At 42.6% G+C, this 27,575-nt stretch overlaps 1 protein-coding gene across 1 annotated transcript; it reads right to left on the reverse strand.

Moving 5' to 3' along the window:
* Positions 1-26,129, reverse strand: ALKAL1 (ALK and LTK ligand 1). Its single transcript, XM_012442911.2, has 5 exons — positions 25,767-26,129; positions 8,656-8,709; positions 6,142-6,222; positions 4,794-4,870; positions 1-560 (listed from the first exon to the last, which is right to left on the reverse strand). The coding sequence occupies exons 1-4, from the start codon at positions 25,954-25,956 to the stop codon at positions 4,806-4,808; spliced, it is 390 nt and encodes a 129-aa protein (XP_012298334.2). The 5' UTR covers positions 25,957-26,129; the 3' UTR covers positions 1-560; positions 4,794-4,805.
* Between the last annotated feature and the right edge of the window lie 1,446 nt (positions 26,130-27,575).

Genomic DNA, 27,575 nt, shown 5'->3' on the forward strand with positions numbered 1-27,575 from the left:
TCTGTTACAAACATCTTTAATTCAAAGAAAACAACGCATTTTTTCGTATTTCAGCTTTAATAAAATTCATATTTCAATTTAATGCAAGTAAAAACAACAAGTTCTAAATACATGTATTTAAATATTAAATAAGAATTATAAAATTTAACTTGGTACATGATGATCTGACAAACATTACTAACAGTCATATCCAAAAAAAATCATTATTTCTCACTGGCACTCTCAGAGATAATTTACACAATTAAATGTTTAATTAGAATGTTAACCATATAGAGAAAATAATATACCTAGTAAAAATAAAATAGAATCATACAAAATATCTAATTTTCAATACGAGATTCAAACTGTTTTACAAAATTATAAATTACTGTATACACAAAAAGATAAGGCAAGAAAGACTACATCCTATGACAGGACACAGCTAACCAGTTATTTCTGGGAATTCTCTTATTTTACTTATCTTAATATTCATAAAATTAGAAATTTCATCTTTTTTTTTTCCATTTTTCATGATTTGAGGCACTTTTTCTTCAAATTAGATGTACATTGTTAGAAGATGCCTGTAGGGGGAAAAGAAGCAGCATATCATTTATGAGCTGGTTTTTAGAATACTTAAAAATATATACAGTTTCAATAGTTTTATTTTATTTTACGTAAAGAATCTGTGGACTCCTAATTTACAGTCTAATCCTAAGAATACAGACTAATATGTGTGCAGAGGGGCAGGAAGATTGATCAGTATCTTTAGAGACTTTAAAAAATTATTTTTCCCTTAAAGATTATGATATCTAGACATATCAAAACAGAAAAGAACTTGACATCTTTTAAACAATTCATTAAATATTCCTAATATTTATTTATTTATTTTTATTTTTTATTTTTTTGAAATGGAGTCTCACCCTGTCACCCAGGCTGGAGTGCAGTGGCGTGATCTCAGCTCACTGCAACCTCCACCTCCTGGGTTCAAGCAATTCTCCTACCTCAGCCTCCTAGGTAGCTGGGATTACAGATGCGCACCACCATACCCGGCTAATTTTTTTGTATTTTTAGTAGAAACAGGATTTCACCATGTTGGTCAGGCTGGTCTCAAACTCCTGACTTCATGATCTGCCCACCTCGACCTCCCAAAGTGCTGGGATTACAGGCTTGAGCCACCATTCCTGGCCATCCCTAACATTTATTAATCCGTAATACTGATTGCAAATATTATTAAATAAATAATTCCAAACTGATACTATCACAGATAATTCCTATAGAGAAAATCACTGTCTCTACAACCTATAATTTTTAAAAGTCATGTTATCAGCTCTGTCTTCCATGATCTAGCCCAGGAGAATGTAAGTTTGTGTACATTATTTTAAATTATAATACAGTATTTGTTTGGGGAAACTTTTCCAGTATTGTGTTGTTTGGGACTTTAGGCAAAGTTACTCATTTACTGAAATATAGTAAAAACAAAGAAAGAGATAAACATAACTTGATTTTGGTCATTTCGATAACCAAGTGAATTTTCTTGATTCATGTTTTGCATTATTCAAAAGCACTGAGGATGGCACGGCGGCTTATGCCTGTAATTCCAACACTTCGGGTGGCCAAGAATGGAGGATCACTTGAGCCCAAGGGCTTGAGACCAGCCTAGACAACATAGTAAGATGCTGTCTCCATTAAAAAAAAAAAAAAAATAGCTGAGCATGGTAGCAAGAGTCCCAGCTACTTGAGAGACTGAGGTGGGAGGATCACTTGAGCCTGGGAGGTTGATGCTACACCAAGCTACCATTAAGCTACTGCACTCCAGCTTGGGCAACAGAGTAAGACCCTGTACAAAAAAAAAGAAAAGAAAAGCAAAGAAAGAAAGAGAGAGAGAGAGAGAAGAAAGCAAGCAAGCAAGAAAACATGAAAGAAGAAAGAGAGAGAGAAAAAGAAAGAAAGAAGAAAGAAAGAAAGAGAAGAAAGAAAGAAAGCGAACAAGAAAGCAAGCTTTGAGACAGGTAGGTTGAGAGTAATTGATTTGAAGTATCCTACCACTAAAACCTAGTTTATTTTCTTAATCAAAAAAAATATTTTTTTTCAATTTAGCAACTGTAGATATGCAGAACTAACTGTTCTAATTACTATCAGTAATGTGTAATAATAGCTTTTAAAATAAGACTATAAGTATAGCAACAATAATAGATGAGGATTGTCTCAGTAGTTGTCACAACAAAACCGTGAGGTGGTTTAAGTAAATCCTCATGCAGTTCTTTCGGATATATTGAGTTGTACTGGCCAGTTCAAGATAGTCATGATTAACCTTAGGCTACAAGTCCTCTATGACTTTCATTCCCACCTTCACAACCTGAGGAACCAGTTGCCTTAAAAGGACTTGTCCATGGTACTGAAATGCTGACCCAAAAAAAGTTGACTTGGCACTACACTGAGAAAGAACTGATGAGATAAATATTTGAAAAGAAATAAGTATCTTTCAGTATTTTGTATAGATTTTACTTTTTAAAATAAATGTTACAATTTACAATCTATTTATTTAGAATTGTACAAATACTTTATTGCCCAAGGGCTTCTAGGATAAATTAGCCAGAATGAAAATTCTGACTTGCCATTTCACTCTTGTAAAGTAATAGCCTAGAGCAAGAAATAATTACATGTTCATTATCTTTTTTATTGCTTGCTTTTTGTCTTATTATTACAATATCTTCTCTCTGTTTCCTACCTACAGTCTGTACCAAAGACCTGGTTTCATCTTTATTAGATATTTTGGAAAGCTAAAAAATAGGCCTTCGTAAGTAATTTTGTTCATCTAATGTCTATCCCCATAATGTTTCTTCACAATCATAAAATAACACTAAATGCTGAAAGATTTTTGGAAATCACTCAGGGCCGGTAAGGGTGTCAAAAAAACTATCTTAATTCAATCACTGTTGAGGATATTTTAAACTAATTCATTAAAACAGTCTTAGGCCAGGCACGGTGGCTCACGCCTGTAATCCCAGCACTTTGGGAGGCCAAGGTGGGTCGATCACCTGAGGTCAGGAGTTCGAGACCAGCCTGACCAACATGGGAAAACTCCATCTCTATTAAAAATATAAAAATTGGCTGGGCATGTTAGTGCATGCCTGTAATCTCAGCTACTTGGGAGGCTGAGGCAGGAGAATCGCTTGAAGCTGGGAGGCAGAGGTTGCAGTGAGCAGAGATTGCGCCATTGCACTCCAGCCTGGGCAACAAAAGCAAAAAACTCCATCTCAAAAAAACAAAAAACAGTCTTTTCATTTAGACCAAGTTTTAACACTTAATGAAAAATCCTTAGATTAAATTCACTAAGTATTGCTAAAACAGGCTTCCTGGCTTCTGATATTATTTTTTTAAGAAAATTAGACTATTCACAGAGTGAAGACACAACATGTAGAATGTGAGAAAAGATTTGCAAACCATTCACCTGACAAGGAACTAATATCCAGAATACACAAACAATTAAACACCAAAAACCAGATAATCTGATTTAAAAGAGGGCAAAGTATCTAAAGAGACATTTCTCAAAAGAAGACATACAAATGTCTAACAAATACATGAAAAAAATCAAAACATCACTAATCATTAGGGAAATGCAAATCATAACTACAGTGAGATATCATCTCGTCCCACTTAGAATAGCTATTGTCAAAATGACAATAAATGCTAGTGAGGACGCAGAGAAATAGGAACCCTTATACACTGTTGATGGGAATGTAAAATAGTACAGTCATTATGAACAACAGTAAGGAAGTTTCTCAAAACAACTAAAAATGGAACCACCATATGATCCCAAAATTCCATGACTGGGTATTATCCAAAGGAAAGGAAATCAGTATATCAAAGGGATACCTGCACCCCCCATGTTTATTGCAGTACTATTCACAACAGCCAAAATAGGCAATCAACCTAAATGTCCATCAATAGATTAATGGATAAAGAAAATGTGGTGTATATACACAATGGAATACTATTCAGCCATAAAAAGAATACAATGTTATCATTGAAGGCATCATGGATGAAGCTGGAGGACATTATGTTAAGTGAAGTGAGTCAGGCACAAAAAGATAAATATTCTCACTCATATGAGGAAGCTAAAAAAAAATTAAGCTCATGGAAGGAGAGAGTAGAATGTTGGGTATTAGAAGCTAAAGAGGACCAGGCCTGGCAGCTCACACTTGTAATCCCAGCACTTTGGGAGGCCAAGGCAGGATCACTCAAGGTCAGGAGTTCGAGACCAGCTTGGCCAACAGGGTGAAACACCATCTCTACTAAAAATACAGAAGTTTTCTGGGTGTGGTGGTGCATGCCTGTAATCCTAGCTACTGGGGAGGCTGACGCATGAGAATCACTTGAACCTGGGAGGCAGAGGTTGCAGTAAGCCAAGAGGGTGCCACTGCACTCCAGCCTGGGCAACAGAATGAGATTCCATCTCAAAAAAAAGGAAGAAGAAGGAGGAGCTAAAGAGAAGTGGGGAGGCACAGCTAGGGAGAGGTTGGTTAGTGACTACAAATTACAGACAGACATGAGGAACGGGTTCTGGGGCTCTGCAGCACTGTACGGTGAATCTGGCTACTTATAATTTATTTATTTATTTATAAAGCTGGAAAAGAAGGTTTTGAATGTTCACAATACAAAAAAGTAATAAATGTTTGCGACATACAAGTATCAAAATGTCATACTGTACCCCATAAATATGTACAATCATTATGTGTCAACTAAAAAAAAAGAAAAAATGTTTAAAAACTAAAGTTAAACTATTAAACAAGATAAGAAAAATATATACTCACAGGGTAGGTTTGCTAGGTCTGGGAGCACAGTGGACTCACTGCTAATCTTGTTAACAATCTAGCACATCTTTTGTAATCTAGGAAAAACATTTAAAGGTAAGTTATGTATAGATTACTAGAAATGTGGGGGAAATCATGTTGTTATTGTCACTAATTCATATAATAATGGCTACAATTTAATAAATGTCTGCCATATCAAGTGCTGAAAATGGATTTTCTCATCATTTCTTTTAATAACACAATCAGGAAGGTGCTACTCCTATCTTCACTTTAGAGATGAAACAAGAGCCTGAGAATGTTAATTAATTACCCCATAACTAATCAAAAGCTTTCTCCACCATGCTGGGCTACCATTAGTCATTCTGCCTGGAATCCAATGTGATTAACTTCCTTTAGCCATTAAATACAAGTTGATTCTTTATTTTATTTTTGAATTTTAATCTATTTGTGTTTATATTTATTTTGAAGCTGGATTGTGAGACTGGCTAATTTTTGTATTTTTGGTAGATAGAGGGTTTCACCACGTTGCTAAGGCTGGTCTCAAACACCTAAGCTCAAGCAATTCGCCTGCCTCGGCCTCTCAAAGTGCTGAGATAACAGCCATGAGCCACCACACCGGCCTAAACACAAGTCGTTTTTGAAAAAATTATAACGAATCCAACTTAACATGCTGAGTAAAATTCAATATTCCTCAAGATGAGCAATCTAGTTAAAAAGAAACGAAATGCTTAGAATTCATGTTCTTTAAAAGGAAAGTTGAGGCTTAGAAAGGAATTTAAAAACAGCCAACTTGAGTTACCACACAAAATCATAATTCGGGCACTTTAAATGATAGCACTTAAATATTATGTTTAGAATTATTATTAACTTCAGTAACTTAAGTATCCAAAAGAATTATAGCAACATTTACATGCTATCATTACTCAGAAAAATCCAGCACCATTATATAAATGATGTGATATAAAAAATATTTACTTTAAAATAACTTACGAGAAAATTTTTACTTAGAGTTCACAGTCATCTCATTTTTTTCATTTATATGAGAGAGCACCTTATTTATGCCAAGGAATGTGAATCATGATAAGATGTTTAAATCCTAACAAACACTTTGGTGTTTAAGGAAATCTGGCTATTATCAGATTTGAACAGATTCCCAATTAGAATGTGGTTTCATTCCTTACAGCGGCAACAGTTCACACAAACCTTAGGTACTGTCAGTGTTATAAACAGAACCTCATACACTGTTTAGTCTACTACTTCCTACCCACAGACATCTGAAGTTTAAAATTATGCATATTTATTGTTGGATAATTAAAAACAAAAAAAAAGCCCCACCCAAATTACTTACAAGCTGGCGTTGAGCACTCCCTGGTGTTGTAATAGAGTCGGTGGAAATGTTTGCTGCATTCTGGTGAAAATGTGACTGGGCCTAGAGCACAGGGAAAGAATGCTTATTATAAACATAGGCATGTTTTCTAAACAAATTTCCTAGCACTTCATGGGTGGATGTGATATAACAGCAGTTTACATCCTTCCATGCCCTTAAAAGAACGTGCCTAAGAGCTCTTCCCTTCACCCAGGCTCTGTGGGAGGCAGAGTTTTGGCCTATGAAAAAAATTCTAAATTCATTCCACATTCTCAACATCTCATATAATGGAATCTTCAGATTTAGGAGAACCGTCTAGAAAAATTAGAAGGAAAAACCTCTGGACAGAAAAAGTGCGTAGAGAGCAAATCAAGTAGACAAGAAGTACAAAAAATAAATATTTTTGGTTTCTACTTGGTTTTTATTTAATAGCAATTAATGTTTACATGCCAAGACATTTATTCCATTTTCTATTTATAGTAATTTGCGTCTTATTAGTGTCTAGGATAATTGTAAAATGGGCAGGGCCTTGAGAAGTCCCTCGTCTCTCCCTTTAAATCCAAGGTAGGGCCCATCAAAACTTTCATCTTGAATGGGCTGCAGTAGCTCACATCTGTAATCCCAGCACTTTGAGAGGCCAAGACAGGAGAATCACTTGAGCCCAGGAGTTCAAGAACAGCCTAGGCACCATAGCAAGACCCTGTCTCTACAAAAAATAAAAATAAAAAATTAGCCAGGCATGGCGGTACATGCCTGTAGTCCCAGTTCAGTTACTCTGGAGGCTGAGGCAGGAGGATCCCTTGAGCCCAGGAGTTGGAGGCTACAGTGAGCTATGATCACACCACTGCACTCCAGCCTGGGCGACAGAGTAAGACCCTACCTCTAAAAACAACAACAACAAAATATTCATCCCTCCCTCCCTCTGGAGTCTGCTTCTCGTGGGGTCCACAGTCATGTCACTCACAGCTGCCTCAAGAGGCTCAAGATCCTCACACATCCCCGCGCCCTGCAGGTGCATCTCCACTTGATCCTCAGGACCATCTTTCCCGTTAACAAACAGATATGGCCCCAGGACTTGACTAAGTGGGAAAACCATGTCTTTCCCATATTATAGGCTTGAGGTGCAAAAGAAAAAAAAAGCAGCTGGGATGATGGGAACAGAGAGGCAATGGCAATAGTAAATACGGTGGTGTACTGTTCAAAATACTTCAGTGATTTGCTAGAACTTAAGGCACAGGACGATGTGCAAATGATTCGCAAAGTTGATATGAAGAACAAAACGGGACAGTATTTCATCTGTGCTCAAGATGTGGCGGGTGGGCCCAGTGCAGTGGCTCACAACCGTAACCCCAGTGCTTTGGGAGGCTGAGGCAGGAGGATCATTTGAGCCAGGAGTTCAAGACCAACCTGGGCAACATAGTGAGACCCCATCTCTAAAAAAAATAAAACATTAGCTGCATGTGATGGCACTGCTGTCCCAGCTACTTGGGAGGCTTGAGTGGGAGGATCCCTTGAGTCTATTTGTTCGAGGCTGTAGGGAGTCGTGATCTCACACTGCACTTCAGCCTGAGTAATGGAGCCAGAGCCTGTCTTAAAAATAAAAAATTTCTGGCCGGATTCAGTGGCTCACACTTTTAATCCCAGCACTTTGGGAGGCCAAAGCAGATGGATCACTTGAGGCCAGGAGTTCAAGACCAACCTGGCCAACATGGTGAAACTCCGTCTCTACTAAAAACACAAAAAAATTAACCAGGCGTGATGGCACATGCCTATAATCCCAGCTACTTGGGAGGCTGAGGCAGGAGAATAACTTGAACCCGGGAGGCGGAGGTTGCGGTGAGCCAAGATCACGCCACTGCACTCCAGCCTCGGAAACAAGACCAAAAGTCCATCTAAAAAAATAAAAATAAAAAAATAAAAAATGTTTCAAAAGATGTAGCATATGAAAGTCTGTCCCTCGTCGTTCAAAAAAATTTCTATTGCCCCCTCCCTCCTTACCCTCTGCCTGGTTGGCAAACAGAGTCTGAATTCTTCAGTATGCCATTTAAGATTATCCACAACATGACGCCAACCTACCTTTCCAGCCATATATTTGCCCAGGGTCACAGACAACCCCATCTAAGCCCACCCACAGTCTATGCACGCCTGTCCTTGCCTAAACCACACCCTGCGCCTCTCACCATGGGAAAGCCTTATTCATCTCTTAAAGGCCACCTTACATACTGTGTCTACTACAAGTCTTTCTTGGTAGTTCTTGGCCAAGAATTATCATTCACTTCCTGTGTATCCTTAAAACGTGGTTCATACTTCTATTACTTATTAAAGGCTGGTTAACATTACAGTTAACACAACTTAGTAGCATCCATCCATCCATCTCCCCAGCTGGACCGTGAGTCCATTACAGACATTTATCTTCATAGCCCTAGTGCCTGACATAGTCATCTGAAACAGTCTTTTTATTTAGTGAATGGAATCACCGATAAATTTTGTACTTACCTGTGAAATGCTTTATGAATTTGTCTTTTAAGTTAGAATCTCTTGGGAATATTTCTGAAAAGAAAAAAAAACCTTCAGAATTTCTTGAATGCATTTCTGCCATTTAAAATATCCTTAATATGCTAAATACTTAATAAGGCACTAAACACATGAATTCGTGGCAGTTTATTTAGCTGATCCCAAACTGGTGTCTCCAGCCCTGACCACTGGGGGCTCCAAAACTCCAGTACAGCTCACAGCTTGCCCTGCGGCACGAAGGGTACCTTCCAGACCTCTCAAAAGTGCACAGCCACAGTGAAACATCTCCTTTTCCCTCTGCCCGGACCTGTTTCTCCCTGTGTTCCTCAGTCCACTGAAGTGGCATCACTCTTGATCAGGCCCCAGCTCAAGGAGTTATGCTTGACTTCCTTTTTCCCTCACCACTACACCCAATCTATGAGTTAGTTTTATGTATTCCACCTCCAAATTATCCCAGACCCACTCACTTCTTTCTCCTTCCCTCAACACGAGTCTGGTCCAAGCCATCATCCTTTTGTGACCGTGCCTTGACAGTGGCCTCCTATCCCCTCCTCTCCTCCCCATGATCATCTTTCTCTCCAGTAACCAGAACAAACTGAAATGTACTTAGGTCATGATCTCTCCCACTTGGAAGCCTTTGCACTCTTAATACACAATAAAATTTAAAAATAAAATTGTATCTCAGACTTCACCTTGTACTCACTAAAACTACACCATCCAGAAAATGCAATTTATACAAACAATTAGGAATATGTGCAACTCTTTCAAAGGAAGAGAAAACCTAACCTTCGATAAAATAGTTGAGACTCAAGGTCTGATGGTAGACACACCTTTAAACTTACAACATTTTAAGATTATAATGAGGAAGTAAACGTTTGTCATCTCTTCACAGGAGAGTCTCAGCCACCACGGTGACAAGTGTGACTTTGCTGGGACAAGGCAGTGGTGACTGAGGCTTGGAAAATGCAGATGCAGGAATTCTAACTGTTCCTTATATCCCAGGAGCCCCTGAGGGACATCTGAGCCCTTCCCTGTGCAGGGAGCTCCCCAGTTCCGGGCAGCCTCATGTGAGTTCAGGGCCTGATTCGGGGCGTGATCGTGCGGGTGCAGCAGGAATGCAGAGAGATCGGAGTGCCCCTCCCATTTGACAATGAACACCTGCACTTGACAAACAATTAAAACTAATCCAGAAAAACAAAGCAGCAGTAAAATGGAAGTACTTCATCATGTAAACCTGTCCTCTCCTCTTCAATAATACTCCAGCCCGAACATAGGTCTTTTACCCTATGCTTGTCAGAAATCAAACGCAGCAAATTGGCTTCGGTGGTGTCAATATTTGGGCCAGGAGCTACACTGGTGCTTTCTGAAAAATGAATGAGCTGAGTGCAGCAGAAGCGCCTACTGTGGCTAAGGCGTGCTCAAAGACTTTATAAATATTCTATTTCCGAAAGCCTTTTAGAGTATAATTTTAATCTCTAGACCCGGTGACAATGACGACACTCAGGTGTGTAGAAAATTACATATTTTAATTAAATTGCCGTCCTCATCTCCACCCGCTAACACACTTTATAACTTCTGTCAAAGCAGATGTCATGTTCTGGTTAGCATGATGGTGCGCCGTTTGCGTGTCTGTCCCCACTGAAATTATGGCTTCCTGAGGAAAGAGACTCAGTTTTGTCCCCCTGTACAACCCGGCTTTGCTGGCAGGGGCACCTGGCACATGTTCAAGGAATGGGAAGCCGAGAGGGTTGCTACCGCTCAGAGGGAAACATCGGCACCTTCTGGCGCTCCGTACAGCCCACCAAGAAAACCACAATTTTAATTCACTTGAATTTTAACTTCAAAGCACAGACATCATATAGGAACACAGGAACGCACAGCAGATTGATTTAACTGAAACGGAGAAGTGGTGTTTAAGTTGACACCTGAAGCCAGAGATAAGCAGGTAAGAAGAGATGGGAATGGGGAGGACTGCAGCGTGTTCAGGTATTGGGGGAAATGTCCAGAGCAGCTGAAGAAGAGAGGGGTGAGATGAGGCTGCAGGCGGGCTTTAGAGTCAAGCCGTGCACAGACTTTGTGCTTAATCCTGTGGGTGATGAGGAACCAAAGGGCTTTAGGAAAAGGAATGGCACGGTTAAGCTTCATTTTCAAAAGATCATTAGTGGGCGGGAGGGAATGGGGAAAATTGGCCAAAGGATACAAAGCTGCAGATGGGTAGGATGAGCAAGTCCAGAGGTCTGATGCGTGGCGGGAGGACTGCAGGGAATGACGATGTGTTGCATGCAGGATAATGTCTAAGAGAGCAGAGTTCAGGGGCTCTCACCACCAAACAAAGGGGAACTGTGGGAGGATGGATATGACTTGCTGGACCACAGTAACCACTGCACTCTGTATACATATATCAAAACATGATGAACATTTAAAATAAATAAAATTATATCCCATTCAAAGTATTTTTAATAAATAAACTTTGCTTTTTTGAGACAGAATCTTGCTCTGTTGCCCAGGCTGGAGTGCAGTGGTGCGATGATGGCTCACTGCAGGCTCTACCTGCTGGGCTCAAGTGATCCTCCCACCTCAGCCTCCCAAAGTGTTAGGATTAAAGGCATGAGCCACTGAGCCCAGCGTAAACTATTTTTAATAATAAAAAACAATTATGCCTAAGTATTGTGAAAGGAAAATAAATCTCAGGACCCCAAAATCACTAAACCAAGGGAAAAGTCAATTTGGGAACTATGTCAGGCAAACCTGCCTCCCATTTTATTCCTACATAAGTTAGCTACAAAGATAAAAAGCTACACACCTCCCTCATGATTTGCCCACAAGGAAATTCTTTGTGGATGGAGAACAGACAGCACACAAAGTCATCCCTCTGAGGCTCACCTGAGACAAATGCATATCTGATTGCTTCCCCTGCCGTACTGACTATGTAAAAATGCAGATTCACTGAACCACACTAAGTTGAGTATTCAGTGGAAGGCTGATCGAGGACTCAAAAGAATACAGACTTTTGTCTCTTATCTACTTCTGACCTAGAGACCCCCACCTCCCTGCACACCCCCTTTTCCCCTCAAACCCGTTTCCCCTCGCCCATCCCCCTTCAACTTGTCCTGCCTTACTGAACCCAACCAATGTACATCTTACATATATTGATTGATGCCTCAAGTCTCCCTAAAATGTAAGCAAGCTGTACCCCAACTACCTTGGGCACAGGTCAGCAGGACCTCCTGAGGCTGTGTCATGGGTGCATCCTTAACCTAGACAAAATAAACTTTCTAAATTGATTGAGACCTGTCTCAGGCACTCTTTGGGTTACAGTATGGAGGGCAAAGGATAGATGCAGAGAGAGAAGTTGAAAGGTTTACAAAGGCGTACAGTCATGGGCTGCTTAATGATGGGAATACGTGCTGAGAAATGCATCGGTACGTGAATCCTTCGCTGTGGGAGCATCATAGAGCACACTTACATAAACCTTGGTGGTAGAGCCTCCCGACACTCAGGCTTGATGGTACAGCCTATTGCTCCTAAGCTACAAAACCTGTTGCACTGAATACTGTCGGGAGCTGTAACACCACGGTGAGTATTTGCGACTCTAAACATATCTAAACATAGAAAAGGAACACAAAATACAGTATTATAATCTTATAGGCCCACCATGGGCCTATGCAGTCTGTAGACAATGGAAACGTCCTTTTGTGGCACGTGACCGTAACTGTATTGGCTAGCACTGGCCTACGCAGGGGCCAGCAAATGACGGCTCCTGAGCCAGAGCCAGCCTGCACCTGTGTTTGTGAATAAGGTCCTGCTGCAACATGCCCACATCCATTTGTACAGAGGTGGTCAGTGGCTGCTTTTTCACTACAAGGCAGAACTGAGTAGCTGTTGCAGACACAGTATGGCTCACAAAGCCCAGAATATAGACTCTGCGGCCCTTCCTAGTTTGCCAATCCCTGCTCTGCAGTACACTCCTATTTGTACTAAAAAACAAACTAAAATGGTGGGAGGAGCCAGGGAGCAGAATTCTGGGGGTGGAGAGAACGGATACTTTTCCATGCACACCCTTTTTAGTACTTTTAACTTTTTAAAATATAAACCTGTATTAATTTTTCAATAAAAACTAGTTGATTGAAAATCAATTTGCATTTAGTGACTAGATACACCTGATAGTTTTGAGCCACAAAATATTAAATAAACAATGTAAGAAAATTACCCCAGGCCTGGCGCAGTGGCTCACACCTGTAATTCCAGCACTTTCAGAGGCCAAGGTGGGTGGATTGCCTGAGGTTACGAGTTCAAGATCTGCCTGACCAACATGGCAAAACCCCATTTCCACTAAAGATTCAAAAAAAAACAGCCAGGCGTCGTGGCATGTGCCTGTAATCCCAGGTACTCAGAAGCCTGAGGCAGGACAATCACTTCAACCCAGGAGGTGGAGGTTGCACTGAGCAGAGATCGAGCCACTGCACTCCAGCTTGGGTGACAGAGCAAGACTCCATCTTAAAAAACAAAGTAAATAAATAAAAAGAAAACTCCCCCAAAACAACACAACCAGTTGATTTCTCTGTGATGGAAAATGCTCTAAGAGAGCAGAATCTACAATGAGATAAATGGGAGCCACACATGTAATTCTATGTGTTTAGTAGCCACATTTAAAAAGTAAAAAGAAACGTGAATTAATGTAATAATCTGGCTAGTCACAGTGGCCCACACCTGTAATCCCAGCACTGTGGGAGGATGAGGCTGGAGGATTGCTTGAGTCCAAGAGTTTGAGACCAGCCCGGGAAACACAGTGAGACCTCATCTCTAAAATTAAAACTGAAAATAATAATAAAAATTTATTGTAGCCGAGTATAGCCTATTATCATTTCAACATGTTATCATTATTAATTACTAATGCAATAGTTTACTTTCTTTGCACTAAGTTTTCTAAATCCAGGGTATATTTTGCACATACAGAAAATCTCAGTTTGGACCAGCCGTGTGTTGAGTCAAGTACTCAATAGCCACGTAGCTCATGGCTGCAGTGTTGGAGGGCACAAGTCTAAAATGAAAGCTTCAGACCGGGCGCGGTGGCTCATGCCTGTAATCCCAGCAGCACTTTGGAAGGCTGAGGTGGGTGGATCATGAGGTCAGGAGTTCAAGACCAGCCTGCCAGCATGGCAAAACCCCATCTCTACTAAAAACACAAAAAACTTAGCTGGGCATGGTGGTGCACACCTGTAATCCCAGCTACTCAGGAGGCTGAGGCAGGAGAATCGTTTGAACCCAGGAGGTGGAGGTTGCAGTGAGCCGAGATCACACTCCAGTCTGGGCAACAAGAGTGAGACTCTGTCTCAAAAGAAAAATAAAAAATAAATAAATAAAAAAATGTAAGCTTCAAATAACAGCTAGATAGGAGAAAGAAGTGCTAGTGTTCTATAGCACCGTAGGATGACTGTAGCAAACAATAATATACTATACAGTTTCAAGTAGTTAGAAGGAGGATATTGAATGTTCCCAAGACAAAGAAATGATAATTGTTTGAGATGGATATGCTAATGACCCTGATCAGATCACTGTGCATTATATATATCAAACATCACTGTGTACCCCATTATTATTTGCCAATTAAAAAATAAAATAAGCAATAAAATAAAATGTACACTTCATTCCTGTGGTATGTAACTACAATTATATAAAGAATTACATTATTCGGAAGGGTTAAAAACAAAGATCTCTAGGTAATGGGTGATCATTATCTTGGAACAACTTGAATAAATGACTGTCTCATTCATCCAATTCTAAAAATTTCTAGTTTTTATTTACTAAAACAGTTGCCATCTGCCACCCTCATCAACTGTAAGTTTACAAAATCTTTTAAAGAAATAGATTTGCATATTTATGTGCATATATATGTTGGCATGTTTATCTCTTATTCCTATATTCTTGTTTAAAAAAAAGCCATGATTATGTAAAATAATGAAAAAACCGTAAAGCAGTACAACCAGAAAACAAAATAATTGAATATGTTTATTGCTTGCTTCTACCTGCATATAATTTGACTATCTTATCATAAAGGTAATTTGTTCTGATATGATTTACTGTTGGTAAGCCTTGTTAAATGATCCTCGGTCCTTTGTGAAGTACTACATTTCAATCTAGCATTACATTAGGTACTTAAATTAAAATGCTTGCTGTGCAGCACTTTGAGTTACTTGTTTTAAAGACGTGGCACTATTAATCTCATTACTAATCAATACTAATCAATCTAATCAATGTATAACAAGTTCCCATTTCAAAAATAAGAACAATTACCTTTATTATAGCAGTACTGACAGAATTACTGATGAGAACTGTGTTTGGAGAAAAATTTAAATTTAATTTCAATATCACAAAAAATTCAAATTTTTAAAATATATGCAGAAAAACCTTTACTATATTAAATACATAACAGTAGAAAAAGCTACTTCGATCTCTGGCTTCATCGTCACATGGAGTTTTCTTGTGTCTCTGTATCTTCCCATGGCTGTCATCTTGTTAACAACACCAGCCATAGTGAAAAAGGGCCGACTCTAGTATGACCTTTTAAATATATTAAAGAAATGTTTTTTAAAAAATACTAAATTGGCTGGGCGCAGTGGCTCATACCTGTAATCTCAGCACTTTGAGAGGCTGAGGCAGGTGGATCACTTGAGGTCAGGAGTTAGACACCAGCCTGGCCAACATGATGAAACTAAAAATACAAAAATCAGTCGGGCATGGTGGCGTGCACCTGCAATCCCAGCTACTCGAGAGGCTGAGGCAGGAGAATTAATTGAACCTGGGAGACAGCGGTTGCAGTGAGCTGAGATTGCAACACTGCACTCCAGCTTCGGTGACAGAGCGAGCCGTCTCAAAAATAAATACATACATAAAAATACTAAGTTAAAAGCATTTAAAAATAAACTGTCATAAAATGTGTGCCTTCTTCTTTCCTTACGTAGTTACATAACATCTGTACCAGTATATACTTGGAAATGTGTATTTGTAAATACATGTTTTTATATCATGCTTCTTCTATTACAGTTTTAGATATTTAAATAGAAGGGTGTATGTGTGTAACTCTCTTTTTTACACACACACATTAGCCGGGTGGTTAGTGAGACCTAAACGCCATTTAGGCTGCAAATTACACAGAGGATAAAAGAGTAAACTCAAATGTTGCTTATGATCTTCTAAATTTTTGCTATGTTCTATAGACCAGCAGTGTCAGCATCCTCTGGGAGCATGTTAGAAATATGGACCAAGCCTAGACTGACAGAGTCAGACTTTTATTTTACTGGAACACAGTATGTTGGATATACTCCCATTGGTATAATTTTGTGTGGAACTTTTGAGGTGGAGAGACAGAGTTGAGTAGTTGCTAACAGTTTCTCATACTCTCCATTCGGAATAAGTACAGATGGATTCTGCCTTCAGAAAGGACCATATATTGTGTATTTGTTTTCTAGGGCCGCCATAACAAAGTTCTAGAAATGGGATAGCTTGTATCAGCAGACTTACTGTCTCCCAGTTCTAGAGGCAAGAAGTCTGAAACCAAGATGTGGGCAGGGCTATGCTTTCTCTGAAGTCTTGAGGTAATGATCCTGCCTCGCCTGTTCCAGCTTCTGGTGGCTCCCGGCAATCCTTGGCATTCTTTGATTAGTGGATGCTTCACTCCAATCTCTGCCTTCGTTGTCACATGGAGTTCTCCTGTGTCTTTATCTTCCCATGGCCATCATCTTATTAAGACACCAGTCGGCCTGGTGCGGTGGCTCACGTCTGTAATCCCAGCACTTTGGAAGGCCGAGGTGGGTGGATCACAAGGTCAAGAGATTGAGACCATCCTGGCCAACATGGTGAAACCCCGTCTCTACTAAAAAACACAAAAATTAGCTGGGCGTCCTGGCGCGTGCCTGTAGTCCAAGCTACTTGGGAGGCTGAGGCAGGAGAATTGCTTGAACCCGGGAGGTGGAGGCTGCAGTGAACCGAGATCGTGCCACTGCACTCCAGCCTGGTGCCTGGCAACAGAGCAAGACTCTGTTACAAAAAAAAAAAAAAAAAAAAAAAGACACCAGTCATACTGAAAAAGGGTCAATTTTCCTCCAGTATGACCGACCTCATCTTAACTAATTACACCTGCAGTTACCCTATTTCCCAATAAGGCCACACTCTGAGGCCCTAGGGGACGAGATCCTCCACATATTTTGGGGTAAGAGGAACACAAACTCCTAATGTGTGAAATCTGAATTCACTAAACAAATAAATTGGAATTAATTATTTGCATTACAAAGTTAATTATTTTCACAATAATCTGCTCAAAATTATTTTTAAATGATTTAACCAAGACATCAAAAAACACGACTTATTTACAAAATTTCAGTGGGGCATAACTTTTATATAAATAAATATATTCTGTAATGTGAGATTTTATTACAGTCTCCTGTGAAAGAAATTAGCTAGTTAATTCAGCCAGTACAAGTTGTAAAGACTCACCAACAAAAAAATATCCTGACTGAAAAACTTCCAAAAATAGAAAATATTTACGTTTGGGTTTTTTTAGAAACAGAGTCTTGCCCTATCACCATAGCTGGAGTGCGGTGGTGCAATCATAGCTCACTGCAGCTTCAAACTGCTGGGTTTAAGCAATCCTCCTGTCTCAGCCTCCCAAGTAGCGGGGACTACAGGCATGCCACCATGCTCGGCTAATTCTTTTTTCCTTTTTTAACTTTTTGTAGAGAAGAGATTTTACTTTGTTGCCCAAGCCGGTCTCAAACTCCTAACCTCAAAAGATTCCTCCTGCCTTTAACCTCCCAAATTGCTGAGATTTCAGGTGTAAGCAGGTCTCAAACTACTGGCCTCAAGAAATCCTCCTGCCTCAGCTTCCCAGAGTTGAAATTTCAGGTATGAGCCACTTTCCCAGACTAGAAATATTTTTAAAACATTACTCACTCCAGGTTATTTATATTAAAGTTTTTGTAGTCATGTTATTTAGATTTTTTTCTGATTTTTCTATGTAGCTTTAGAAAATTAAATTTTTATTTATACAATTATTCTTTCCATGACAAATACCTTTGAAGGACAGTATTTACATTCTAAAACCAAAATCCAATGTTTTGGAAGATGTCAACCACCTTCAAGAGTGATACAAAATTTTTTAAATAAGTGTTTTATTATTAAGCACTTTTAGATGCACAGAAAAATTACATAATACAGAGCATTCCCATATGCCCGGCCCTGGTGTCTCTTATTATTAACATTACATTAGTGTGGCACATTTCTCGCAATTAGTGAACCAGTACTGACACGTTCTTACTCCCTGAGGTCCACACTCCTTTCAGATTTCCTTCATTTTTCCTTGATGTCCTTTTTTTGTCCCAGAATTTCACATTACACTTAGTCATTATGTTTCCTTAGACGCCTCTTGGCTGTGATAGTCTCTCAAAATTTCCTTGTTATGGTAACTTTGACCATTTGGAGGAGTTCTGGTCAGGTATTTGTAGAATGTCCCTCATCTGAGATTTGCCTGATGTTTTTCTTGTGATTAAACTCTTGTGGGTTTTAGGGAGGAAGACCACCAAGGGAAAATGCCCTTTTCATCACATGCTGTGAAGGGTACACACTTTTAGCGTAATTTATCTTTGCTGATGTTGACCTTGACTTCCTGGCTGAGGCCCTGTGTGCCAGGTGTCTTACTGCAAAGCTCCTCCTTCCCTGTCCCCGCCGCCTCCCCCTTTCCCCTCCCTGTCACTGTACTTCACAGAAGGAGGTCACTATGCTGAGCCCACACTTGAGGACTGGGGAGTTATATGTCCCTTCTTTGAGTACACAGTATCTACATGCCTTATTTAGAATTCTTCTGCATGAGAGGCTTGTCTCTTCCCCTCCAGTTATTTATTTAGTCAATCATTTACTTACACAAGCAATGACTGACGAGTATTTATTTTATACTTTGTGTTATAATCTAATACTACTTTCTTTGTTTTGTATCTCAGATGGTTCTGGTTCTGGCCATTACAAAATGTTTTAGTTGGCTCCTGCGTTCCTTTGACTCTGTCACTGGTAGGTTTTTGTTGTTATTTTTATTGCTTTGTGTTTCTTTTTTTTTTTTTTTTTTGAGACAGAGTTTCGCTCTTGTTACCCAGGCTGGAGTGCAATGGCGCGATCTCGGCTCACCGCAACCTCCGCCTCCTGGGTTCAAGCAATTCTCCTGCCTCAGCCTCCCAAGTAGCTGGGACTACAGGCGCGCGCCACCATGCCCAGCTAATTTTTGTATTTTTAGTAGAGACGGGGTTTCACCTTGTTGACCAGGATGATCTCAATCTCTTGTGATCCCCCGCCTCGGCCTCCCAAAGTGCTGGGATTATAGGCGTGAGCCACCGCGCCCGGCCTGCTTTGTATTTCTTTAGCAATTTTTTAAAACTTTCTGGCATTACCAGATACTCTAGGCTTATTTCTTATTGTTTTCTGTCCTAGTCTTCATTTGAGGGATTTCTCCAATGAACCCTGGTTCCTTTTATTGGAGAATGGCATTGGAAACCAAGATCAGGACGCTTGGAGTGCTCCTGGTGACTAGAGTGTGACTGCTTCTTGCCCCTCGAAGCTGACAGAGCAAGGAAAAATGTGTATGTAGTGTTGTGTACGTGAGCGACTTGATTTTCATACATCTGGTGCTTAAATTATTTCTAAAATTGAACTACGGTGCTTAATAGAATATATTTGGGGGGCTGGACACAATGTTATCCCAGCACTTTGGAGGCCAAGGTGCAAAAATCACTTGAGGTCAGAAGTTCGAGACCAGCCTGCAAAACATAGTGAGACTCTATCTCTACAAAAAATTTTAAAATGAGCTGAGCATGATGGTGCATGACTGTAGTCCATGCCACTTGGCAGGCTGAGGTAGGAGGATCACTTGAGCCCAGTAGTTAGAAATTGTAGTGAGCTATGATCATGCCACTGCCCTCCAGCATGGGTGACAGAGTGAGACTCCATCTCTAAAAAAAAAAAAAACTGGAAGGTGCAGCATCTGTAACATGTCACTGATTATATTACAAGAACCACCTAAAGTTTATTTTAAATGATCTGACTTCAAACACATAGTCATATGCTATACCCAACCATGTCTTGTGTCCTCTCTTAAGACTGGACAGTCATGCTTTGCCTTCTCAGCCAAAGTAAAATCCTGTGTCCAGCCAAACCTCCAAAGATGCCTTGGGTTTCTTTTATAAATTCAAGTAGACAAAGTAAATAATCTCTAAATCCTTTCGAAGTCCTATATGATACAATATTATGATAAAATTCTAACATTAGATTGCATATTCACCAAAGGACAGAATATTAAATGAGTCCAGAAAACTTGAAAAAGTACAAAATCATGTTGTAAAGTAGACTTTCTTCTTGTTTTAACCACAGGACAATTCATGTTTAATTTAAATTTTAGCAATTTCATCTGAAGACTGAGCTCATGAAAATGATTTATTCAGTTTCTGGTTTAATCTTGCTAATCCTCCTTCCAGATTTAAAATAATCATTTCTACAGACACTTAAAAAGATAAATGAGATTCTTATAAAAATGCTGAAACATTTCAAAAACATTTCACATTTCACATGTGTTAAGATTTTTATGTGTAATCAATTATTAAGAATGTCGGCCAGGTACAGTGGCTCACACCTGTAATCCTCAGAAGGCTGAGGTGGGCGGATTACGAGGTCAGAAGTTTGAGATCAGCCTGGCCAACATAGTGAAACCCCATCTCTACTAAAAATACAAAAAAAAAAAAAGTTAGCCGGGTATGGTGGCATGTGCCTATAGTCCCAACTACTTGGGAGGCTGAAGCAGGAGAATTGCTTGAACTCGGGAGGCAGAGGTTGCAGTAAGCTGAGATCGCACCACTGCACTCCAGCCTGGGCAACAGAGCGAGACTTTGTCTCAAAACCACAACAACAAAAAAATGACAACCAAACGACAGTAGATTAGTTCTTGCAGGAAACACAGGATCCAGCCCTAATGATGTTCTTGGATTAGACAATGATAAGTCTTATCAACAAACTAAGCAACTGGGAAACTCCAGAAGACTGTTAATCCAGCGGGAAATTAACCACCCTAGAAGCACGATCTCCAAGAAACAAAACTTGCCTTTACTGTGACCAGAAATAAAGGACAGAGAGCATGTTTGAAGGCAGAACACAGGTTTAGGCAGGAAAGGGTCAAGTTTGAGATTCTGTAGCTGAGATATTCAGCAGCTAATGAATATGTGAATTTGAAGGACAAGGTAAAGAAAAAGGAAGAAGATACCTTTTAGAATCTTCCATGGGTTTTGTGAAAAATCCATTGATAAACATGGAACCCTTGGGGTGCACAAACACTTAAAGGCTGAAGAAGAGATGCTTGGAGAAAGAAGGAATGGCTAGAGAAGAAGAGAACAAAGCAAGAATAACTGTGGAATCAGGAATCATTTAAAGAGGAAGAGATGGGTCAATTGCAGCAAAGTGTCCAGCAGGCCAAGTAAGATAAAGGCTGACAGATGCCCACTGGAGTCAACTGGAGTCCAGGCGGGGTCACGGGCAGGAAGAGATGATGGAGGTCTGGAACACAGGCGAAGCTGGCAGAGGATATCGGACTTTGCCCTGTGAGCTGTATTAAGCATGCATTTTTATTTTCTGTATTTCTGATGCTTTGACATTGTGGGGCCTTGTTGACTCTGGAGAGACTGCCCCTCCCAGGGTAGCCATTCCTAGGAGAGTAAACTCACAGAGACAGAACACAGGCTTAGGTAGGAAAGGATCAAGATTGAGATTCTGTGGCTGAGCTATTCAACAGATAATGAATATACAAATTTAAAGGACAAGGTAAAGAAATGGTGCAAGCTCGCTTTTCATTTACAAAGCACCAATGCAGAGCGCACACCTTCACCACCTCCTCTACTGGGCTCTCAGACGCTGGGCCAATGTTCCTCTGCCCTCATCCCTCCAGGGTCAGGTACCTGACAACTAGAGGCAGCCCTTAGTCCCAGGGGCCATTGAAATCATTCAAACCAGCCAGTCCTAAGCCCACCTGCCATGCCTTGGCTTTCCTGGGGAAATCACAGTACAACCTCTTACCCACATTTTCCCTGTTCTTCCTTGCTCCTGACCTGCCCTGGTGCTTCCCGCTGTGGCCCTGTGTGGTGCGCTGTGCTCCTGTCCTTAGGGACCCGTTAAGATAAACGTCTTCCTTCATGACGGTCATTTCCATGTGTCTGTGTCTTACTACCACCGACTAAAACAAATCCCAGGTACATTTTAAAACATGGATGGTGGTAGATCCCACGTGGAAGGGAGATCTAGTCATGTAATGCAAAAAGTGGCTACCAGAAAGCTTATGTCTCTCTTTGTAATCTTCTGTAACAGTTTTAAACTAACTTTTTGTAAATACAGTATGTGGTTTCCTAGATGAGGCAATGGAATTCTTTTTTTTTTTTTTTTTTTTGAGACAGAGTCTTGGTCTGTCACCAGGCACCAGGCTGTAGTGCAGTGGCACAGTCTCGGCTCACTGCAATCTCCGCCTCCCGGGTTCAAGCAATTCTCCTGCCTCAACCTCCTGAGTAGCTTGGACTACAGGCGCACGCCACCACGCTCAGCTAATTTTTGTATTTTTTAGTAGAGACGGGGTTTCACCATGTTGGCCAGGATGGTCTCGACCTCTTGACCTCGTGATCCGCCCACCTCGGCCTCTCAAGGTGCTGGGATTACAGGTGTAAGCGACCGCGCCCGGCAGGCAATGGAATTCTTTATGCAGCAAGAGTTTTCCAATATATTTCAAAATACCTTATTGTGAATGTTTCTGAAATGTGCAGTTATTATCTGATTACCATATGTTAAAAATTTTACCAAAGTAATGTAAATTACTGAATCAGATAATAAATTAGATTAAGCACTCATAAGAAATGTTTTTCCTAAGAATGGCATATATGTAGGTTTAAAAGAATGGATGGATAAAGCTCTAAAAGTAACACAACTGAACCAAAATTTAATTCATCAGTGTAAGGCGGGCTGCCTCACCGGGAGCTCGGACGCACATCCCACCACCACCACCCCCCCCCAGCCACCGCCGCCCCCCCCCCCCCCCCCCACCACCTGCCTTTTTGTCCAAAAGCTCGGACATGCTCGGGTTGTTCCCTTTTCCCCTTCTCGCAAAGCCTGGCTTTCCCTTAAAGAACCCAGTATGCAAGCAGGGTCTTGTGATTCTAGCCAATAAGCAGCCAAGTCTTTCTAGCCAATAGCAGCCATTCTAACCAATAGCAGCCAAGTCCTGTATGCAAACAAAGGCTTGTAAAGTTACCCAACAGTAGTCCTGCTCTCCCACAACCAATCGAGCTCCTTCACTCCCTATAAAACCCCACGTCTGAGAGGGGTCTGAGAGGGGTCCGTGCGACTTCTCTGGCCCCTCCTGTCGGACCGCAGAACCTCACCTGGGAGCCTGAATAAATTCCTTTATATTGGATCTTCTTGTGTTGGCCTCAGTTTCTTCTTTTTAAACTCAGCAAGAACCCAAGAACAAACCTTACAATCAGCATATGAGATAAGCAAGTTTATTGCTCATTGTCCACATAACCTAGCCGATGTGTTAGATTTCCTTTCTTTCTTCTGAGGTATCTTCTATTTTTGCTATATCTATAAAGAATTCTTCAGGTGTGGCTATTTTAACACTTCATCAATTAATGCAGTAGTAATGAGTAATTCTTTAATGTAGTAATTAATTTTTATTCTTTTGACTTAAAGTTCAGGGTACAACCCCTACCCTACTTTGTTTTTAAATCTATTAGAAATCACAAGACATAGTGCTTATGATGTCCCTCCGGGACCTGGGAGATATTCTCCTCCTGAATGAATATAACTCCTGCCACCTGCTGAGTGTGCCCCATGAGACCATCCAGAGAGGACCTTGTCCTCTATATTCTCAAGTCCTTGTTTGTCTCTGATCCATGCGCAAGTACTCCATTCACAGACTCATACGGATGTCATGAGCCACCCTTTTCTTCCCTTGTGAATGTAGTACAGCAGTCAAAAGATAAGACTACAATCACAGAAAGCAATGACTTTCAAGACGCCCACAGGGCACTTTCTGTCTGACTATATTGTTTTTTAAAACTTCAGATGGTTGTCACTTTTAACTTTTCATAAAATATTGTTGGCCGGGCGCAGTGGCTCACGCCTGTAATTCCAGCATTTTGGGAGGCCGAGGCAAGATCACCTGAGGTCAGGAGTTCAAGACCCAGCCTGAGCAACATGGTGAAACCCCGTTTCTACTAAAAATACAAAAAGAGAATTAGCCTGGGCATGGTGGCAGGCCTGTAATCCCAGCTATTTGGGAGGCTGAGGCAGGAGAATGGCTTGAACCTGGGAGGCGGAGGTTGCAGTGAGCCGAGATCGAGTCACTGCACTCCAGTCTGGGCGACAAGAGCAAAACTCCGTCTCAAAATAAGTAAATACATAAATAAAATATTGTTTTATCCCTGTAACTCACTTCAGTAAGTCTTCACTGTCTTTGAATCAAAGAGAAAGGACTGTCGAATGAAACAGAAGGTCTGAATGAGTGTGTGTCCTGTTGCTTCTGTGCCTTGAGAGCCTTTCTCCCAGGCGGTTCACATTCCAAACTGACATTTTATTCTCTGAGATAAACATTTTAGGCTAGAATAATTTCAAGTCAAAGTGCATGATCCGTGTGCACCATAGCTGCACGGCTGTGCTGCGGACACTGACCCTGTGCCCTTCCGTCCTGAGGGCTCCCCAATGGCCGGCTGGACTGAGAGGCTCTGCCCAGGTGGTCCACACACCGACTGGGCAGCCCACCTCAGCCTCCCACCTTCTCCATCACCTCCCCGGGGCAGGACACCCTGCTCCTCAGTGCAGGTCTGTACCAGCCCCTCCCTCCACACCCAGGTGTGCGGGAAAGCAAAGACACTGCTGTCTGCTCCTCTGGGTGGCCTCCGCCCTCTGCGTGGTGACAGATAGGAACTTGAAGAAAGTTTGTGGAGTGAATAAGTATATATTTATATTACAACTGTTGTGAAAGAAAAATGGTACTAAGAAACACTTATTTGCTTTTTTAGCCGTGAAGCCTGAGGGGACGGGGTCAGGAGCTCTGGTCCCACGGCCAGCCGCTAGCTGCGGGGCATCCCCAGGCCACCCTGAGCCTTCTCCTCTCCCCAAGCCCAGTGCAGGCCACCAAGTGCCCCTGCAGAGGGGCCCTTCTGTCCCAGCCTTGCCGGCAGCTCCACCTTGCTCTGCTCTTGCTGGGTGCGAACAGACACGTGTGAGGAGCTTCTCGCTTCTGTCCCCACCTTCCTTCCCTGCGCATCCTGCCCTCCTCCCTCCAGCGCCGCCCCAAGTGCCCGGCCGCCCCCTCGGACCCCCTTTTCCAGGGGCTTTTCCGTTTTCCCCCGCATTCACACGACTTCTCTGCCTGTGGATGTCTCATGACTCTCTAGAGCAGCGACTTCCTCCCTCATTCCTTCCACTCCCCTCGGGCATCTAAGTAGCAGGAATCCAACTGTCCAAAGTTGATTTGGGAGCAGCCGACTGCGTCTTGCGCCCTTCTAAAATAATCTAGGAACGGTCCCCGTAACATAAGCCGCCGCCTGCTGAAATTGGCCAGTCCTCAGCTACGCCGTGCGGCCAGCGTGAAGGGGAGAAGAACGGGGCATTCCTGGCACGGTCAGGTGTCTGCGGGCAGTAATCTTAGTTAGTTCTCAAAGCCCCGGAAGACCCAGAAATGAGGCGCTGATAGGGACCTAACCTGTCCACTACCCTCGCCCGGTGGGACTGAAACCCTTGTCTTTGGGCTGCTCTACCAGTTTATTTCCAAAAAGGCCTCCCACACCTGAGAAGGGACATAAAAAGCTGGTCCCGTTGCCAGCCTGATTTCTTAAGTCTCAATCTTCGTAAATCTAATACGCTTATGACCTCTTTCAGAGAGCTCGGAATCTGCAGAGATGCTCTGTTTTCTACTGTACTAATTTCAGGTTTCCCAAAACCAGTGCCTCCACCGGCTCCCAAGGGAATCCAGGAAGCCCCAGGCGCAGGGCAAAGGATGGAGCTGGACTTGGACATCATACCTGCGCTCTGGAAGCCGCCGGGAGTGCGGCCGCCTTCGGCCGCGGAGAGGAAAAGCAACGGTTTGGGTTCCTCATCCACGACGCGGGTTCCCCTGTGCCCTCGGGGCCTCCCGTGAGCTCCGTGCGGTGACAAAGCCAGCGCCAGCAGGAGGAGCGCGGGCAGCTGGGCGCCGGGCTTAGGTAGCCGCATGTTCGCACACCGGGAGGAGAGAGCGGGAGGCTCGCGGAGGAGCCTGACGCCGGTCGGGAGAGTGCGCAGCCCAGGAGAGGACCAGCGGGACCCAGAGCGCGGGTACCCGGCCGGCCGCAGTCCTCACCGCGCGCCAACCCTCCTGTGCGTCCGGGGTCGGCTGGAGCTGCACTGGGACCCGGCACCCCGCGTGCGGTAGCTTACTTAACGCGCCGCGGGGCGCGGGGGCGGGAACGGGAGGCGGTGCCTGGGGCCGCAGTGTCGTACCCCCGGGATGAGGGCGTGTCCCGCTGTGCGGGACCCTCTGAAGTCCTTGCCGTCTGCCCCAGCGGACCCCAGCCTTGGACTCAGCGGGTCTCAGGGCTTCCTACGCAACGCCTGCCTCAGGACCCGGACCCCAGGCTCGCTCTCCGGTCGCCGTCCCTGGGAGGACCCAGTAGGGTACCCGCCGCATCGCCCCCAGCGGTTCTCCCCGAGCTCTGTCTCCCGCCCTCTCCTGCCCTTCCCGCTCAGCCTCGGGGTCCGTCAAGCTTCCCTTGGCTGGCGGGGTCTGTAGAACCCGCGGCGCCTAGGTCCGGACGGAAGAAGGCAGCGCAGGGGTGCGGCCAGGATGAGCGGAGATGGCGGTGCCTTGGGCGCAAAGGTGTAGGTGCGCTCTCCTGCCGAGCTCCTGCTTGCTCAGGAATGCTGGCTACGCCGTCGCGCCCGCAGCCCCTACCCCAGCCCGGGAGGCCCGACCTGCCCTCTGGGCGCGGCACCGGGTTCTCTCCCGGGTTGGGGAGCGGAGAGCCGAGGAGGTCGGGGGCACCGGGACACACGCCCAGCTTCCCTGGCCTCCCTGGTGGGGAGTGGCGGATTCCCGTGCTTCCCCAGGTGAAATCGCCAAGGTTGACCAGTGCGCCCAGGAAAGCAGCCGGCTGGATTTTTCAAGTTAGGGAACTCTTCTAACTCTAACTCTAAAGAGTTTTAGTGTTAGCAACTTACAAAATGAAATTAAGGCTAGTTCTGATTAAAATAAAGCGAGCATCTCTGAAGAAACCGCGCTCTGTAAACTTTGTGGTTTTAGTCATTTCAGCCCTTTGCTTTATTGCTTTATATTAAGTATATTGAAAAACGTTGAACTGGCTCTCTAATCAATTGACTACTAATTATCTCCTCATATGCAAAGTGCAAATAGGTGGAAAGAAGACGACGGCAGGAATAACTAAGGGAACTGAGGCTTCTTACCCCTTAGGCGTGGCCCAACGTTGAATTACTCTACAAAAAGGGATCTTGTCTGACACAGATCCTGAAACATGACCTCAACTCCTTCAAATAGTTTATCTAGGCTTCGCATTTCCAACATGCCTAAGAAATTGGGGAAACAAAGCAAGCTTTGCAGGAGCCCTGTGAAATCGTGCCTTTGGATGAAGCTGTTTTGAGGAAGTTGTGACACAGGTGAAGACTGTTTTTTCCAATCATTTCGCTGTTAAGCAAGCATAGGAATCTGGTATTTAGTAAGAAAACACAGTGGTGTAAGAGAATGGCTTCCACCATGGGAGACGCAGAAGAGTCGTCCTAGAAAAAACAGGTTAAGAGTAGAAGTTCACAGACATTGACAGGCATTTCAAAAATTAATT

The sequence above is a fragment of the Aotus nancymaae genome, unplaced genomic scaffold, assembly GCF_030222135.1.
Source record: "Aotus nancymaae isolate 86718 unplaced genomic scaffold, 86718_ANA_hifiasm-v0.15.2.pri h1tg000036l, whole genome shotgun sequence".
In the NCBI taxonomy this organism is placed as follows: Eukaryota; Metazoa; Chordata; class Mammalia; order Primates; family Aotidae; genus Aotus; species Aotus nancymaae.

Excerpts from the sequence above, each read along its gene's own strand:
- ALKAL1 (XM_012442911.2), bottom strand. The coding sequence starts at position 25,956 with ATGCGGCTACCTAAGCCCGGCGCCCAGCTGCCCGCGCTCCTCCTGCTG. Across the intron at positions 6,223-8,655 it reads ATTCATAAAGCATTTCACAG|GCCCAGTCACATTTTCACCA; the intron begins GTAAGTACAAAA and ends CCTGTGCTCTAG. Across the intron at positions 4,871-6,141 it reads GGAGTGCTCAACGCCAGCTT|ATTACAAAAGATGTGCTAGA; the intron begins GTAAGTAATTTG and ends TGTTTTTCCTAG.